The sequence below is a fragment of the Lepisosteus platostomus genome, chromosome 23 (assembly GCF_059453375.1).
Source record: "Lepisosteus platostomus isolate fLepPlt1 chromosome 23, fLepPlt1.hap1, whole genome shotgun sequence".
Taxonomy (NCBI): Eukaryota; Metazoa; Chordata; class Actinopteri; order Semionotiformes; family Lepisosteidae; genus Lepisosteus; species Lepisosteus platostomus.
In genome coordinates, this window is record NC_142633.1 from 9,385,683 (window position 1) to 9,401,058 (window position 15,376).

General features: G+C 42.5%; 1 protein-coding gene across 8 annotated transcripts in view; it reads left to right on the forward strand.

The window, feature by feature from the left end:
- The window catches only part of LOC148642010 (rho guanine nucleotide exchange factor 10-like protein), a 140,922-nt gene that overhangs the window by 60,927 nt on the left and 64,619 nt on the right, over positions 1-15,376 (forward strand). For all 8 annotated transcript variants that reach the window (XM_088617399.1, XM_088617400.1, XM_088617402.1 and 5 more), the window contains 5 exons: positions 2,626-2,771; positions 3,479-3,654; positions 7,407-7,522; positions 7,876-8,003; positions 14,067-14,167. In XM_088617399.1, coding sequence (XP_088473525.1) covers positions 2,626-2,771; positions 3,479-3,654; positions 7,407-7,522; positions 7,876-8,003; positions 14,067-14,167 — 667 coding nt within the window. The remainder of the gene's footprint in view (positions 1-2,625; positions 2,772-3,478; positions 3,655-7,406; positions 7,523-7,875; positions 8,004-14,066; positions 14,168-15,376) is intronic.

A 15,376-nucleotide genomic window follows, 5' to 3' on the forward strand; every position in this document is an offset into this window, starting at 1 on the left:
AGCTGCAACACTTGATGTTGATAGGAACTGGTAAAGTGAATGTAGTGGTTATCTTTCTGCAAGACAAGCCGACACTCTGAAAGAACATCATTGCTTATTTAAAAAACCCTATGTCATCCATTTCTATTCATTCTGTTCATTTCTTTTCATATGCCATTACTCAACACACAGTCGTAATGTTACCAGAAGACCTCAGTGAAAGAATGAGACACAAGAACTCCTCTGGATGGTTTGCCAGGAGATTTGGTGTTTCTTCTCTCACCACGAAGAAATTGAAATTGATTAATAAGTCGATCCTGTGATGAGACAACAAAAATGAAAGTAGCAAACTGAAAGTAAGATTTGTACAGTATCTTTGAAGTGGTACGCACATATTCTTTGTCTATTCACTGTGTAATGCAACATTATGTATTTGTTATTCTCTATAATGGTGAGTGCTTGTATGTGGTTAAGGGAATTGATTTGTGATATGTTGTTTTTTTGGAAAGGGAAATGTTTGACCCTTGAATTGCGTTGAATTACAATCTTGTTGGTGCAATCAACAAGTCAGCCACTCCCATAGCCTTTACTGTTATATGAGCCACCCCACTTATGACAGCAGAATGTTATTTGAGGACTTCTCTGCACTGCAGGTAGCAGAGATCCCCTGGGGAGTGGAAGCAGGACACCCCTCACCCACTGGTCACAAACTGTCAAAAAGTTCAACTCCTTCAGAAATGAGTTTGTCAATTTCAGCTGCATGCTACAGTAGAAAAGGGCATTCCAAAGACTGCAGAAAAAGCGCGCTGTCACAGGAGCTCCATGGTGCACAAAAGCCTTCTAAAAATAAAACTGAAATAATAACAATTCTAGACGCTTTGACTGGGGCTGATTTGTCAGTTATCAGGGAATGTCAGGAAGCATTAACAGAGAGGTACGTCTTCGTGTTTGGCAATACTCAGCGCCGCGTGATTCAGCCTGTTATTTCCCCTAGAGGGCAGTGTGAATGTAGGAGAAAGAAAGTGGCGAAGCCCAGAAACAATGACAGATTTGGCATGAGCTGATTTGAGCGGAAATGAACTACGGCAGCCCTGTTAAATCTACAGGTCCCTTTTCATCTCTGAGATTCAGTTAAATAGGCAAAAGTCCTTTTTTTGCATATTCTTTTCCTCACTTTATGGATTGCTAAGAAATAGGTTAATGGGACCAGGACAGCCAGTGGAAATTTCTCTCTCATAGTTCGGAACTATTCATGAAACAGCTTCATACATGCTTACTTACGGCATTCTTAATTCTTGAAGTTCTTGCCAGCCCACTCACCTGAGCTTAGAAAATTCACTGCTCAGTCTTGCTGAGTTGCCTCACTCCCTGCTGCAGGCAAGCTCACACAGTTACTTTTAGAGGCAAGAGCTGAAAGGGCTTTCAAAAGCTGAAACCTTTTATGCATGCGGACTACCCAGGCGGGACAGAAGTTTGGGATGCACGATTTTGCCAGGCATTGTAACATGTGAGTTCACTCTTTTGTGGAGCTGCTCCATTGATCTAGGCTTCTTAAAAATAATACAAGGCAGCACAGTGCTGCAGTGGTTAGCATTTGCAGCCTCAGATCTCTAGGGCTGTAGGGTTCCATCCCTGGGGTGCCATCTGTGTGAATGTCACCGGGACAAGTGACCAGGTTTGGCTCAAAAGAAAAGAAACTTCCACACAGCAGTCTTCAAATGCAAACAAAACTGGATTTATTGCCAAAAAATAAGGATAACAAAAAAAAAAACCCTCACAGGAGTACTCTCCACACCTTTCCTCCAAGGCACCCTCCTCCATACTGAGCTCTCCCAGTCCCTTTTATAGCCCCTCCTCTTCTAAGGACCATCCTCTTAAAGGGACTCGCTCACATTTTCTTAACAGAAATGGGCAGATTGATAAAAATAAAGTATTTAACCATCCCAGAATAACTTATAAATTTGAACAGAGTCATGCAACTGATATATATTCACTTAAACAAAACAACTAACCTTACATCGGTTATTTCTAGATGGCTCACCAGTAACCTTTCCCTTTAAGATAATTTGTGTGATACTACAAACAGGAAAGGTGACTGGTGGCCATTCATGAGCAACACAAAACAATACAATACAATACTCCAAATGGGGAAAACACTGCAGTGCTTTTAGGGAAACAACAAAAGGGTAAGTATCATTCACACTTCATTCGTATCACATACACTCTCTCAAACATACCAGAAGGGTAGGGGGAAGGATTGGAGTATTTCACGTTCAGAAAGAAAGAAAAAAATAACAAGCACTTCCTTCTGCAGTCCCAAAACATACCGGCAGGTTAAATGGCTTCTAAGAAAATTGGCCCTGGTGTGAGTGCATGTGTGTTTGTATCTGTGGGTGTGCACTGTGATGGACTGGCGTCCTGTGATCTTGGTAACCCTGCCTTGAGTCCGTAGCTCACTGGCTGCCCCTTGACTCCATCTTGGAAAAAGCTGTTTAGGAACTGGATGGATGGATGGATGGATGGATGGATGGAAGGATGGAACGATAAGACACCAGACCCGAGCAATTTGAAGCCACTTCGGCAGCCTGTCAGCGGTAGAATCCCACGCCGTGGAGTGATGAGCTGTCCGTCTCTGTCCCCGTGCAGCTGCTGAGCTCGGACCAGAGGCAGCTGATCCTGTGCGAGACGCTGATTGAGACGGTGTACGGAGACAAGGGGCAGGTCCTCAAGTCCAAGGAGCGCAAGGTCTTCCTCCTCAACGACACGCTCATCTGCGCCAACATCAATGTCAAGTCAGTTTCACATCTCGGCCCTCCACCGCTGCTAACTGCCTTGTGATAATAATGTGTCAAAATATCACCTCTACATCAAAAGCAAAAATCGAGTTAGAACAGTACAGTATATACTATGCTTAGTGGTGCTTCTCAAGATACCCAGATATAACTCCTTTACATGCTTAGAAGTACTGCCTTGAAAGATCACTACCTTAAAAGAATACCCACTTCACTCTTTATCCCCATCAAAGATATCAACTATGAAACGTACTGGCACTGAGCATTGGATAAAAGGAAAAGTGTGCATGTAATTTGTACCTTTCCTAGCTAATTTATAATCACAGTGAGTGATCTTTCAAAGCATTTCATTTAAGCTTAAAAAATAATTACTGCACTGAAATATGTTTCATTATTTTGTACAATTGTATTCCCCTGGTACCAAGTTTGTCCTCAGTTTAAAAGTCTTGGAGAACTGATCAGAACACTGATAGCTCTTGATTAGGGGAATACATGAATAGTAATGATGCCATATAACTGTTGGGGGTCTCACACTTATGTTTAATGGAATTGATCAGAAGGTTTTAAAATTCCATTTTTTATGCCTGACACTTTTCATGTTGATTAAATGTATCTTTCAGCATTTTTGTGCATGAGTTGGAACCTGCACTGTAGAAAGCAGATTGTCTGTCCCAACGTCGCTAGTATATCCCTTGTTTCTTCACCAGGGGGCAACCTGACATCAGCAGCCTTGTTCCAGTTGGCCCAAAGTATGCCATGAAGTGGAGCGCCCCCCTGCTGCTGGTGCAGGTAGTGGAGGTTGGGCAAGAGGGCTCTACCCAGAACAAAGAAACCCTCTTTCAACACAGTGGCTTCAAGAGACCAGGCAGTGCCAGTGTTCCAGGTACCCACAAAGCCCATCGAGCTGTAAATGGAAAATAGTCCTTTTATGTTTGAAATATAAAATTAAGTATTCAAAGTGGATTACTTTTAGACTTAAGTGCGTAACTATGTGCTTCTTACTGAACCAAAAACAGATATGAGAAGGTCAATTTTCTTTATTGATTATAGAGTAGCTAAATTTAAAGCCCTCCTACACATGTATGGACACGGAATACTGTATATAGTAAGTATATAACCAAGTGTCTGCCAGTCTGAGACATACCACACCCTGCGAATGGGGTGTAGGAGGAAGTAACTCCAAACATTTGGTCATAGCAAGATAAGAAGGTAGCATTTTTTAGTAATTTAAAGTAGCCAATTATTAGGAGTTATTAGATGGAAAGCATAGTAGTAGCAGAAAAGGTAATGGGGATTCCCCTCCACCACCAATGATGATGCGACAGCAGCCAGAGTGCACCAGAACGCTCCCCAAACACCAGCTCTCAGTGGGGAGGAGAGCAAAGCGATGAAGCCAGTTCAGAGATGGGGATTATCAGGAGGCCATGACTGGTAAAGGCCAGGGGGAAATTTGGCCAGGACACCGGGGTAACACTCCTACTAATTTTGAATGACCACAGAGAGTCAGGACCTTGGTTTTACATCTCTTCCGAAGGACAGCACCTTACAGTATAGTGTCACAGTCGCTTCTACTGGGGCATTAGGACCCACACAGACCGCAGGGTGAGCGCCCCCCTACTGGTCCCACTAACACCTCTTCCAGCAACAGCCTTAGCTTTCTCAGGAGTCTCCCATCCAGGTACTGGCCAGGCTCACACCTGCCAAGCTTCACTGGGTTTCCAGCTGTGAGTTGCAGGGTGATATGGCTGCTGGTAAGAGGACTCAGTCAATACCCTTTTAAACTATGGGAAACATGCTCTTCATCCACACACCTGCACCCAAGGCCAGAACTGAGTCCATGACCCTGGGTTATGAAACAAGAGTGCTACGAGGTCTGCAAGGCCTTGTTCTGGGCTCCAAGAAGCAGACTTCTGTACTAGAATGCTTTCCCCAGCATTTTTCTGAGCTCCAAAACTTAGGGAAATCTCAGCTTCTTCCAATGGAAAATAATTAGTATTTGTAAATCAGTGAGGGGAAAAATGCAAAATGTATTTATCTGCTACACAAAGCGGAATAATGAAAGAAACAGAAGAAACTGGTGTTTTGCATATTGTTCCTTTTAGGAGACAACTTGGAATCAACACCCTGTGAGGCTGTTCAAGCATAAGCTCATAAATCTGGGCATTATGAGAAATCTTAAGGTTGCCAGGTGAATTAGTGCAGCAGCGTTTAGCTGAACACATAAGAAAACATCGAGAGGCTATGGCGAGTGACAGGATCATTAAAACCCAGAGAACGAGACCTTCTCAATGGATCGGTAAAGCAGTAATGACCTGCTTAAAAGGCAGTGCTTAGTTATGCAACAGTGGCAACAGCTTTAATCAGTGGTTCCTGATGCCGCTTCTTCCTAAATTGTCCGAATCTCCCATTTACTGCAGGAATGAATCGTCTCTGCTGTTTATTTATAGAGATGGAGAGACAGCCACAGCTCTCTCAGTTGCTGCTGTCAATCTGCGGAGTATCAGATGGTACACTCCCTAGCTCCTGCCCTAAATGGACTCATTTTTCATTTCCTGAAGGTCTGAGTGCCCTAATTCATGGATGAAATAGGACAGTCTGCTTTGAATCTCCAGAGATCTCTTTACTTTCCCCCAAGGTCTGGAACTGGGTTGGAAGAAATTAAATAAGATTTGTATTCTCAGTCTTGCTTTTCACCCTAATGTTCCAGTGCTGCACTCTGTGCCATAGACGGGGCTCTAATAGATGCAGGACAGGATGTAACACAGTGCTAGTTTTATTGAGGTAAAGAGGTTAAATAAATATAATCCAGCCAATATGGCTGTAAACAGGTATTTTAAATGGCTGTGAATTTACAACTGCAGTGTGTTTGTCTCTGTATTGGTTTGGCTGTTGTAGAAGCATGACAGTTTTTCAGTGATCTTATTTTCAGCCTTGTGTAGAGATCAGAGATAAAGCTCTTTTCTGCAGCTGGAGGTTTATGAGGAGTTAACATGAGAACATGCTGTGTTTTGTTTCCCTGGGGCAGTTTGCAAAAGTGACTAAGTCCCCAGCACTTTGACTCTTTAACAGGTACCTTCTTTACAGGTGCAGGATGGGTTTGTGCAGGCTGAGACTCTGCTTTACAGCTCTTTATCAGCTGTTGATTGTATCTGCCGGGTACAAGAACTATCTGGCTCAGTCGGGTGTGGCTGGACTCCTGTGGCAGCCTTAGAGATGACCAAGTGAAGGCTGTTTTGGGGGAATTGAAACGTCAGATTAAAAGTCACAGGAATTTGGGTGGCTGAAATACCACTCTGAAGTTTCCAAATTTATTTATGGAGAATAAAACATACAACTCTGACAGAGATCCCCACAGGTCTTGGAAAGGTTTGGTATTCAGATTGAGTGGATATTGATTCCAGTGTATGGATTACAAGTGTCTGCTGGCTACATTAAATATCCCATTAAATTAAAAGGTTATGGTGCCCCTTGAAGATGACAATCCTTGGGATCGTCTTTGCTGATATTACCTCTTTTACAGCTCTAAGACCAACAGACATTCTGTGAAGACTGTAGTAAATGCTATAGCATGTGACCATACTTTATTATCTGTCAATAGAAATATAGTAAGATAACCTAGGAGCCACATCTCCTGTCTCAATTAAATTACACAATTCATTTTGCGCTGCCGAAATGCAGGAAAGCAAAAATTGCAGAAAGCAAACAAGCTATCGATTCCCTATGAGGCGGATGTAAGGTCAGAGAGAATGCACACAAAGGAACTTCGATTTGATTCGATGAAGCATTTTATTTTTAATGAGACACCCCGTGCTGCCTTTTCTAAGCAACGTGGCCGTGTGATTTGAAACGTTCTTCATTTTGCTGTATTGAATTGCGCTGCCGTAGCTCGACAAACAATGGGATCAGTCCATCAAGTATCGATCACTAATGTTAATAGTTCATCTAACTGATGAATTTAGGTTTTCACAATTTCTTGAAGATCAATGAAAGTATGGCCTACAGTAGTTTGAAAGTGGAATGCTCTTTTAAATCCTACTGCTCTTCAAAACTTTCTTGGTTAGAAGCCATCCAATAAGGTGACAGTACTAAAATATTACTACTTTAAGCATGATTGTTCTGGTCTGTCATCACAGGCAGTAAGTCATCAGTAAATAAAGGCAGACGTTCACTATGTATATAATAAGGTAGATGCTCACTACTGCCTTATGAAACTACTGTGATCTTACAAGGCACACTTTATGTAAACTTTTGATAGATGGATTAACAAACTCTGTTAAATTCCTTAGGCAGCATACTTAGGTACTAAGGAACAAGTAAAGGTTTATTCCATGCTGAAAAGAGAAGGAAAGAAACACAATGTTTTGGCTGTGGAGCCTTCCACAGCCTGTCACACCCAAAGAAGGCTCCACAGCTGAAACGTTGTGTTTCTTTCCTTCTCTTTTCAGCAGGAATAAAACTTTACTTGTCCCTTTGCAGCCTACGCATGCTGACGCAGTTCCCTACTTAGGTACTATGTGTGCTTGTAACAATAGGAATGAAAGCTGGGGGTCGAAGCTCGATTTTCCCAAGAAGATAGCCATGCAGATGCTGTAACTCCAATGGATTTCTACATGACTGCTGTGTCTTGTGATGCAGGCAAAGTGTTCCTGGGTCCACCCAGGCTCTACCAGGAACTGCAGGAGCTGCAGCATGACCTGGCTGTGGTGGAAGACGTCTCCCAGCTGATTGGCACACTGCAGGGTTCTTACCAGGTGAGCTGGCAGACTGACCTCCTTCTCTCACACCCTGTCGCACTCAGTTTGTGGTGTTTTGTGAGTCGCTGTTCCACCTTCTCTCTGTAACTCTCTTTTTCTCCTTCTCTTGCTCTTCTGTAAATTGGGTCATCATAATCCCTGTCACAGTTGGATAACGGCAGCTTGAACCAATGACGACTGGACTAAACATCTCAAGCTGTTGTTTGAGAAAACCCCTCTTGCGGTTGAGCTGCACAGAAGCCCCGCTTGTTCTATTCTCTAACACTCTGTCTCTCTCTTCCTCTCAATCTGGCTGTAGAGGAGGCAGCTTTCAGGTTTCTGCAGACTTATGTTGGTGTGTTTCTATGCAGAACCTGAACTCAACAGTGGCTCAGGACTGGTGTCTGGCCCTACAGAGGCTCATCCGCATCAAAGAGGATGAGATCCAGTGTGCTAACAAGTGCCGTCTGCGCTTGCTGGTTCCAGGCAAACCTGATAAGTGAGTATCCTGAGGGCCTGATTGTGTCTGGGGGATGATAGAAAAAAGCCTCACCTAAATCATTCAGAAATACTACTTTCTTTGTTGCTAATAGCTGATTGAGGATTTTATGCAACCCTATTGTGATCCCTGGGAATCAGTCTTAGTAATGTGGTTATGTAGTTTGTTCCAGACTTTCACAGCTCTTCTGTGAATTCCCACTTGTGGCCACACTTTCATGTTTCCTTAGCTGTCCAATAGCTCTCTTTGCTGGCTGTGGCTGTACCTGATTTTGTCTACCACATTTATAAATACTTGTATTAAGTCTCATCCTTTGTTTAAGACTAAAAAGATTAATTTGCCTCTGTGAGTCTGTGTTTGCTATTCTTTTAACCTTTTTACTCTCTTTGAATCTGACAACATACACACTTTAAGAAGCAAAAAGCACAGTGTTGTTACAGCTGTTAAAGTAACAAATGCTGTGAATTACCTATGCATTGTTCAATTCCTAAAAAGAAGCCCTTAAAAATCCAGTGTCATTTTCATGATAACTGTTTCTTCTGTGAAAAATGCCATGAGGCCTTTCATTTTCATTCTTCGGACAGAAATCTATTTTACAATGTATATGTACCACCCCTTAACCTTTAATCCAGTTTAGCAAGTTCTGCAACCCTATTGCTATACTGGGGTATGAGTTTAGAATCTGTTATCTAAGATTAAGATGAACAAATGTCAACCTGCTTTCACAACACTAGTGCCAGTACTAATTGCAATAATCTAAAGCAAGAAATACAGTTGCATTAGAAAGCTCTCATCTAGCTGCTGACCAGGATTTAGCTACTGAGATTAGGCTTCAAGGTGGTATAGTTTTTGCAATACACTGGTCTCTATGCTCACACTATCAGACCCACTGTGTTGCAAGCCCAAACGCAGGATAATTATGAAAACTTTGTGCCTGCTTTGGAAAAGTCACAAAGAATAACTTTTGGATTTAACAACAGTCAATCTGACCTATACTGAAACTGGAATGGACTGTTTTGATGCATGCTGCAATTTTTAGAATCTACTGTAGTTCTTGATAGATGTGCCTCATCCATAACTTTAAACAGTCTGTAATCAAACACTTAAAGTAAATCGTCTCTGTACCTTAGTGTTCTGATGATGAACTAGCCTTATAGAGAGGATGGATCCATTGTGTTAGGCCACACAGATTTAGCTGATACAAAGCACATTACCTTTTAATGCACTGGGATCAAAAGCTTATTATATCTGCTTCTTCTGAATGCTGAACTGCAAATTATTATTAAAATAGAAAGTCGAGGAAAAACTTTAAAATGTACTAACCAAGAACTGTGAAGCAATATACAATGTCACGAGCTGATTATGTCAGGGACTTGGTCAGGGCTCTTAGCTTCTGGTGAAATCTGTCAAGTTCCAGGTGCTGCAGGCTGTTAATATACATGTTAAGGGTTGTCTTCTGGAACAGTCAAATATGTTCCACCTAGCACATGCGATATTATGAAGTATTATAAATCATGGTGCTGTTTGATCTTGTGCTGTGTGCAACTTACAAGACAGGATACTGTCTGATACCCTGAACTGGGTTAAGGTAGAACAGAGGACACCCAAAAAGGATTGTTTATAGACTGAACCAGAGGGGGTCCAACATAGCCGAGTGGCTGGCAGCAGTTCACATCAGTCTGATCCGACTCCAACAGGCTGGGCAGCAGATCTGCTCAACTAGCGGTGGCATTGCTGCCAGCGTCTTTGCAAATACCGTGAAATAATCACTACATATTCACCAGTATCAAAGGCGCAATCTGGTCTATCAGCTGTCGGTCACAGTCAGGTGCGATGCACAACACCATCGAAACTGCCATAATTCTTGAAGCCTCCATGCCTCTAAGCGTGGGCTGAATCTGTTCATTGGAAGATGCCGTTTTGACAGGAGCAAACATGAACAACTTCAAAAACTGTCTCAGTGACAAGTCTCAGCATAGCTCAGGCCTGGTGCCATGAGATTGCCATACAGGTTCTTCGAGTTTAGACGTCTTCCCAATTTATCGGGAATAGAAAAACATGCTTTATACTAGCAGACCTTTCTCCTCTCTGAAAATGCAGAAACGTGGGAATTGAAGACAATCATCAACCAACACCAGGTAGCTGATTCTATAAACAAGCAGGTCTGCAGGCAGATGCGGTACGTCTCTTTGAGTTCTGGAGATGAGCAGGGCTGTAGTGATCCTGCTATTAGTTTAATTACTTCTGCCTTTCAGGGCTCCTTGATGTGCCATGTGGTGGCAGTGTGCTTGCCTTGGGTTGGGTGAGCAGGTGGCACTGTGGCAGTGCAGCTGGTGCCCCCGCTGCCTGTCTTGGCCCGAGGTTAACGCAGCAGACCGCGGGGCGCAGCGCGGCTCTGACCAGCCGCTCGACGAGGGCACTTGGCTTGTGTTACAGCACTCACCTGCCTCGGAACAGCAGGGCCCGAGATATTGAGCCGCATGCTTCCCTCACCCCTGATGTGCTCTTTATTTAGCCTAAGAATATTTAACCTTTGAGGCTGGACGATGGGGAGCCCCCAAAACAGCAGGACAAGCATGCAGCCAGGACTCACTAGAAATTTCCACAAAGAAAATACAAAGATACTGGCCTGTTACAGTTAAAGAGTGTTATAAAAACTGAAAGTGACTCTGCAAACTTTTTCCTAACATTTAGGAAGCAATGGAGCAAGAAAGTGGGATCATTATGGTGTAGTAGGCAGGATTAATGGATACAAGGAGTGTCTGCTAGGGCTTGTCGAAGGAAAAGGGAAACGCTTGTTCATCCATCACTCGGGTAGCCTCCCCTCCTCTTACAGTGCTCCTCCTTACACAGCAGACTACAGCCAGCTAGGCCAGAGGACTCTAGACAAGGGCTCAAAGTCGTTCTATTGGGTTTGCTGTCCCGTTTCTTGAAGAAGGAAAAGCCAGCCCTTCATGTTGCAGAATGAAAAAGAAACATTAAACTTTTAAGAAATCCTCCCAAGATTCGTTTAACACCTAACTTTCTCATGTTTAAATTCCTACTTGGAGCAAGCCAGCCATGAAACCCTGTATAAAAGCTTTATCCCTGTATGCCCTAAGTGTTCACTGAGGTCAGACAGGTTTCACGGCCCCTGTTTTGTGCATGTTCTGAGGGAAATGAAAAGCTCTTCTTTGGTGTTATAAATGCCAGGAAAGGAAATATTCTATTTGCCCGTCGCAGAAGGGAGTCACAATAGGCTGCCTGAGTGATCTAAATAAAATGGTCTCTTATGAACTGTCAGGGTCTATGATTGCTATGCAATTGCACTTAACTGTTATTATTATTATACCACTCAGTTGTAAACTTTGCACAATTCATTCAAATGCTTCAACACTTCACCTTCAGGATTGTGAGGCTGCAAAGCAGAACTGAGGCTGAGAATGGCACTATTCACAGATGCCATTCTGTTTCATCATTGTGTGGGGGAATGCCCAGCAAAGCCCAGCAAAGTTACATTTTGGGCTTCTGCAAGTAGCAACAATCTAACAGAATGTGACGCAAGTTTTGACTTGAATGAAACTGTAAAACACTAACAAAATATATTTTAGCACTGTGTTAGGTTGAGTTCAAAATATTCCTTATTGCAGACTTCTGTTCCGGTGTAACCCAGACACACTCTGGTACTAGAGTAGAACTGCCAGAAAAGGTGCAGATGTAACAGATCTTTATTTTAATGTCTGGCATGTTCTTCTTAAAGCATCGGTTACAGATTAAATTACAGATTGCAGTTTAGATCTCAGTTACAGATTAAAAACAGTGGGCAGCATCTTTGAACCCGCACTGTTCTGCCTACCTTTATTGTCCAAAGCACGACAAAGGCAAATAAAATGCTTTCATCATACGGGATCTCTTGTGACGCCATTCAATTGCGAGACACTCTAATATCATTGCAATAATCAAACCATTCTGAGATAAAAAACTCAAATAACATGCAATTAGATGAGTTGTGGAATGAAGAAACAGGCAACATTTAATGTGTCTGCATATTCTTTTGATGCATTGTCCATTGACATTACATGAGCTTCTACTTTTGTACAATATAATATAGCCCATGTTTCCTCTTTGCAGTGGGATTATTGAGAAATATTGTGTCTCTTTTTCCTTCGTTAGCACACTGTGGGATTTTAGAGTTGCTGTACAACAGACCTACATGCCCCTACTACCCCTCAGAATCAGAATCGCTGTATTTGTCAAGTACACATTGTGCGTACAGGGAATTTGAAGTCCTCTGAATTCGCTTGGTACTAATTGCTGATCCTCACTCCTTTGGTGCGTAGCCCCTTCCTGTGTATTTCAGTTGCAGGATAAGAGAATGAGGAAGGAGAAGAGAGCATGCATTATTCCTGAGAAACCAAATTAAATAAGCAACATGACCATCTTGATCTCTCTCTCTCGCAGTAAAATGAATGCAAAACAGGCTGTGAGCAGGGATGACAGAAGTGCATTCTCTGCCGAGCACCATTCTCCAGTCAATTACCCTCTAATGATGCCTGAATGTGAATTGCCTGCGTTTGCCTGGATGCGAAGAGCCTCTTTAGCAGTAACGGCATTAGGTAGAGTGACAAATGGGCAGATGTGAGTAGCTAGACACTCTAATAGAAATCTATGGGTCTGGCTAGGGAATCTGGGGAAAAGGACACTGAGGATGAGTGAGAGATGCATAACTTCACAAAGGTGACACTTCATTTCAGCATACTCTTTTCTGGGGTAACTCCATTAGGCTCAAGGTCAAATGGCAACAGTCTGAGATCCCTGAGGTTTTTTTTTGGGTTTCATTTAAAGCATATCCTTAGTAAATGCTTTTACTACATGCATAAACAGAAACTGTAATAATCAATAAATTGACTTGCCACAGTCTAAATATGCTGCCTAGTATGCATGTGCACTTTTGAGCAATTAAAGTAAGGACACCATTGACTTGCAGGATGTTTATACTGCTCTGTGCTTGGGAAAAGGCCACATTAGTTATTTTGTCTACTTTGACTTCAGTACTTGTATGATGGGCACTTCATTCAGTGTATTAATATGACACTTGGTTTTAATATATATGCTTTTTCCTTTTCTCGCATATGACTATATGACATCAGCTTCATAACCTGCGTCAGCATCTTAAGTGCACTTCAAATGCCAACAGTGGATTGCAAGAAACACACAGGGCAATTCTCAAGGAGTTTTGCTCTGTAGCCAAAGCTGATTTTCCGGATCTTCTGTAAGAGAGTATAAAAAACAACACTTCAAATGTGGAAAAATTAATTTGGAAAAGGTTATTTTTCCCCATGATAGTAGTTTTTAGTCTTCTTTGGAATTTAAAGGAGGATATAAAATTGGGCGTGTTTTGCCCTCAAACCATGGTGTTGACTAGTGAGCACTGTGCACTTTGAACCCAGAGATCCACCTCGGTGGAACCTAAGGGGCAGCAGTGTGCAGCACAGGAGACAAAGTAACACAACAGACTCACCAGTGTTCACATCTCTGCACTGGCATACAGCAGCAAACCAGTACCAACCCATTCCTAAAATAGCTTCAAGTGTGCAGCCAATCTATTTACAAATATTTTGACCTACAGTAGACGGTGTCCGAACTTCCTTTTGCAGGGATGCAAGACGTCAAGTCACAATGCAAATTATGTTTTGAAATGCGTTTATTTCATATGGAAAGGCCATTTTTAGAGACAAGGACAGAGAAACACAAAAGTGGATCTTCTCCCGTTATGTTCTAAATACAATCATTCTCAATGCTCTTTTTTATAAGTTAAGTACATCGCTGGCCAATCTCGTGTTATCATAAATGTCAAGACAAGCACAGGACCACAGAATGTAAAAGTGCCTTCATACCAGTCACAGAATGTGTATTCTCATGTCCAGCTGTCTGAGAAAATCACAGAGTCAGCTTGATAGTTAAGCTAGTTATAGCCAGAGTCAAACAAGGCATGCCTACCCAGGTCAGTTAGAATCCCACACTTTGCTGTAGATCAATAAAACATTTTTAGCTGAAATCGTTTTCCAATGTGCTTCTCTCTAGGTCGGGACGGCCCGTCAGCTTCATGGTGGTGTTCAATACCCCCAACCCCCTCAGCAAGATCTCCTGGGTCAATCGCCTGCACCTGGCCAAAATTGCGCAGAGTGAGTACGCATCTCTTTACACCACCCAGCTGTCCGCAGGAGTCTGGCTGTAAAAGGAAGGACATGTGGTCACACTGTAGCCAGCTCGGGCCTAGGAAGAAGACGGGCAAAAAAGAGAAAAAAGGCAAACAAAGGATTTGTAATGCCACCATTGCTTAAGGTAGAGATGAGGTTATATAAAGGTTATATATAAAGGATTTGGGATTTTAAAATTACTAGACAAAGGATTCTATTCAAGTTTCCAGGAGGGGGCAGCACTGTTATTATTTAACAAAATAAAAGGCTTAACTTACTTTTTCTACAGCTGCTCTTGAGTGTGTTCCGGCAAAGCCAAAGGTAGCTGGGCTGTGGTATGTGGAAGAAGGCAGTTACAGGCAAGTGTGCTGCAAAAGTCAGGAGAGTGGTCCACCCTGGTGTGGACAAAAAGATGAAGACTAGAGTCTTAACACTGCTCTGTTGTCTCCCCCCACCTTCCTACTGAGACATCAGCTTTACCGGTTTGTAGCCTGATCTGGTCAGATCTCAGACATTAGCACGGTGGAGCCTGGTCAGTACTGGGCTGGGATACCTCCTTTGAAACCCAGGTTGCTGCTGCTTGTGATTTTGGTGAAAACAGTAGGTGAACTTCTTCCCCCAGACCAAAATTTCTAATCTTGTATCCCAGGATGCTGACCTGTGGTGTAGCACGTGTCATCATTCAAATGAGACATTGATATATAGGTCCTGACCACATGGCCATTAAAGATCATGGCACAGTTAAGAAGGGCAGAGGGTTTTAACCCAGTGGCTAAATTCCGCTCTAGGCTGGCACAATCTGGTATTTAAATATCCCGCTTAAAACTCGCCAAACTGCTGACATCATTTTTAAAGATCTCTATTTTTACTGTAAGTACTATATTAAAATTGTGTATAACTGTACTGTTCTGATATATCTTGAACTGCTATGTGGTTCATTATTATTATTATTATTGTTGTTATAATAATAATAACAATAATAAAAATAATAATAATAAACAGAGGGGAGATAATAGAGGAATAAAGCCGATTCATACATAGGGATTATCATTATTTCCATGGGGAAATTTGGCCAGGACACTGGGGTAACACCCCAGTGGTGCCGGACTGCAGGGGTGTATAAAGGGTGCACTTTGGGATGAAAAGCGTCGATGTAAGGAATCAATATTGCGCTAAGACCCTGATGAGTGTGCT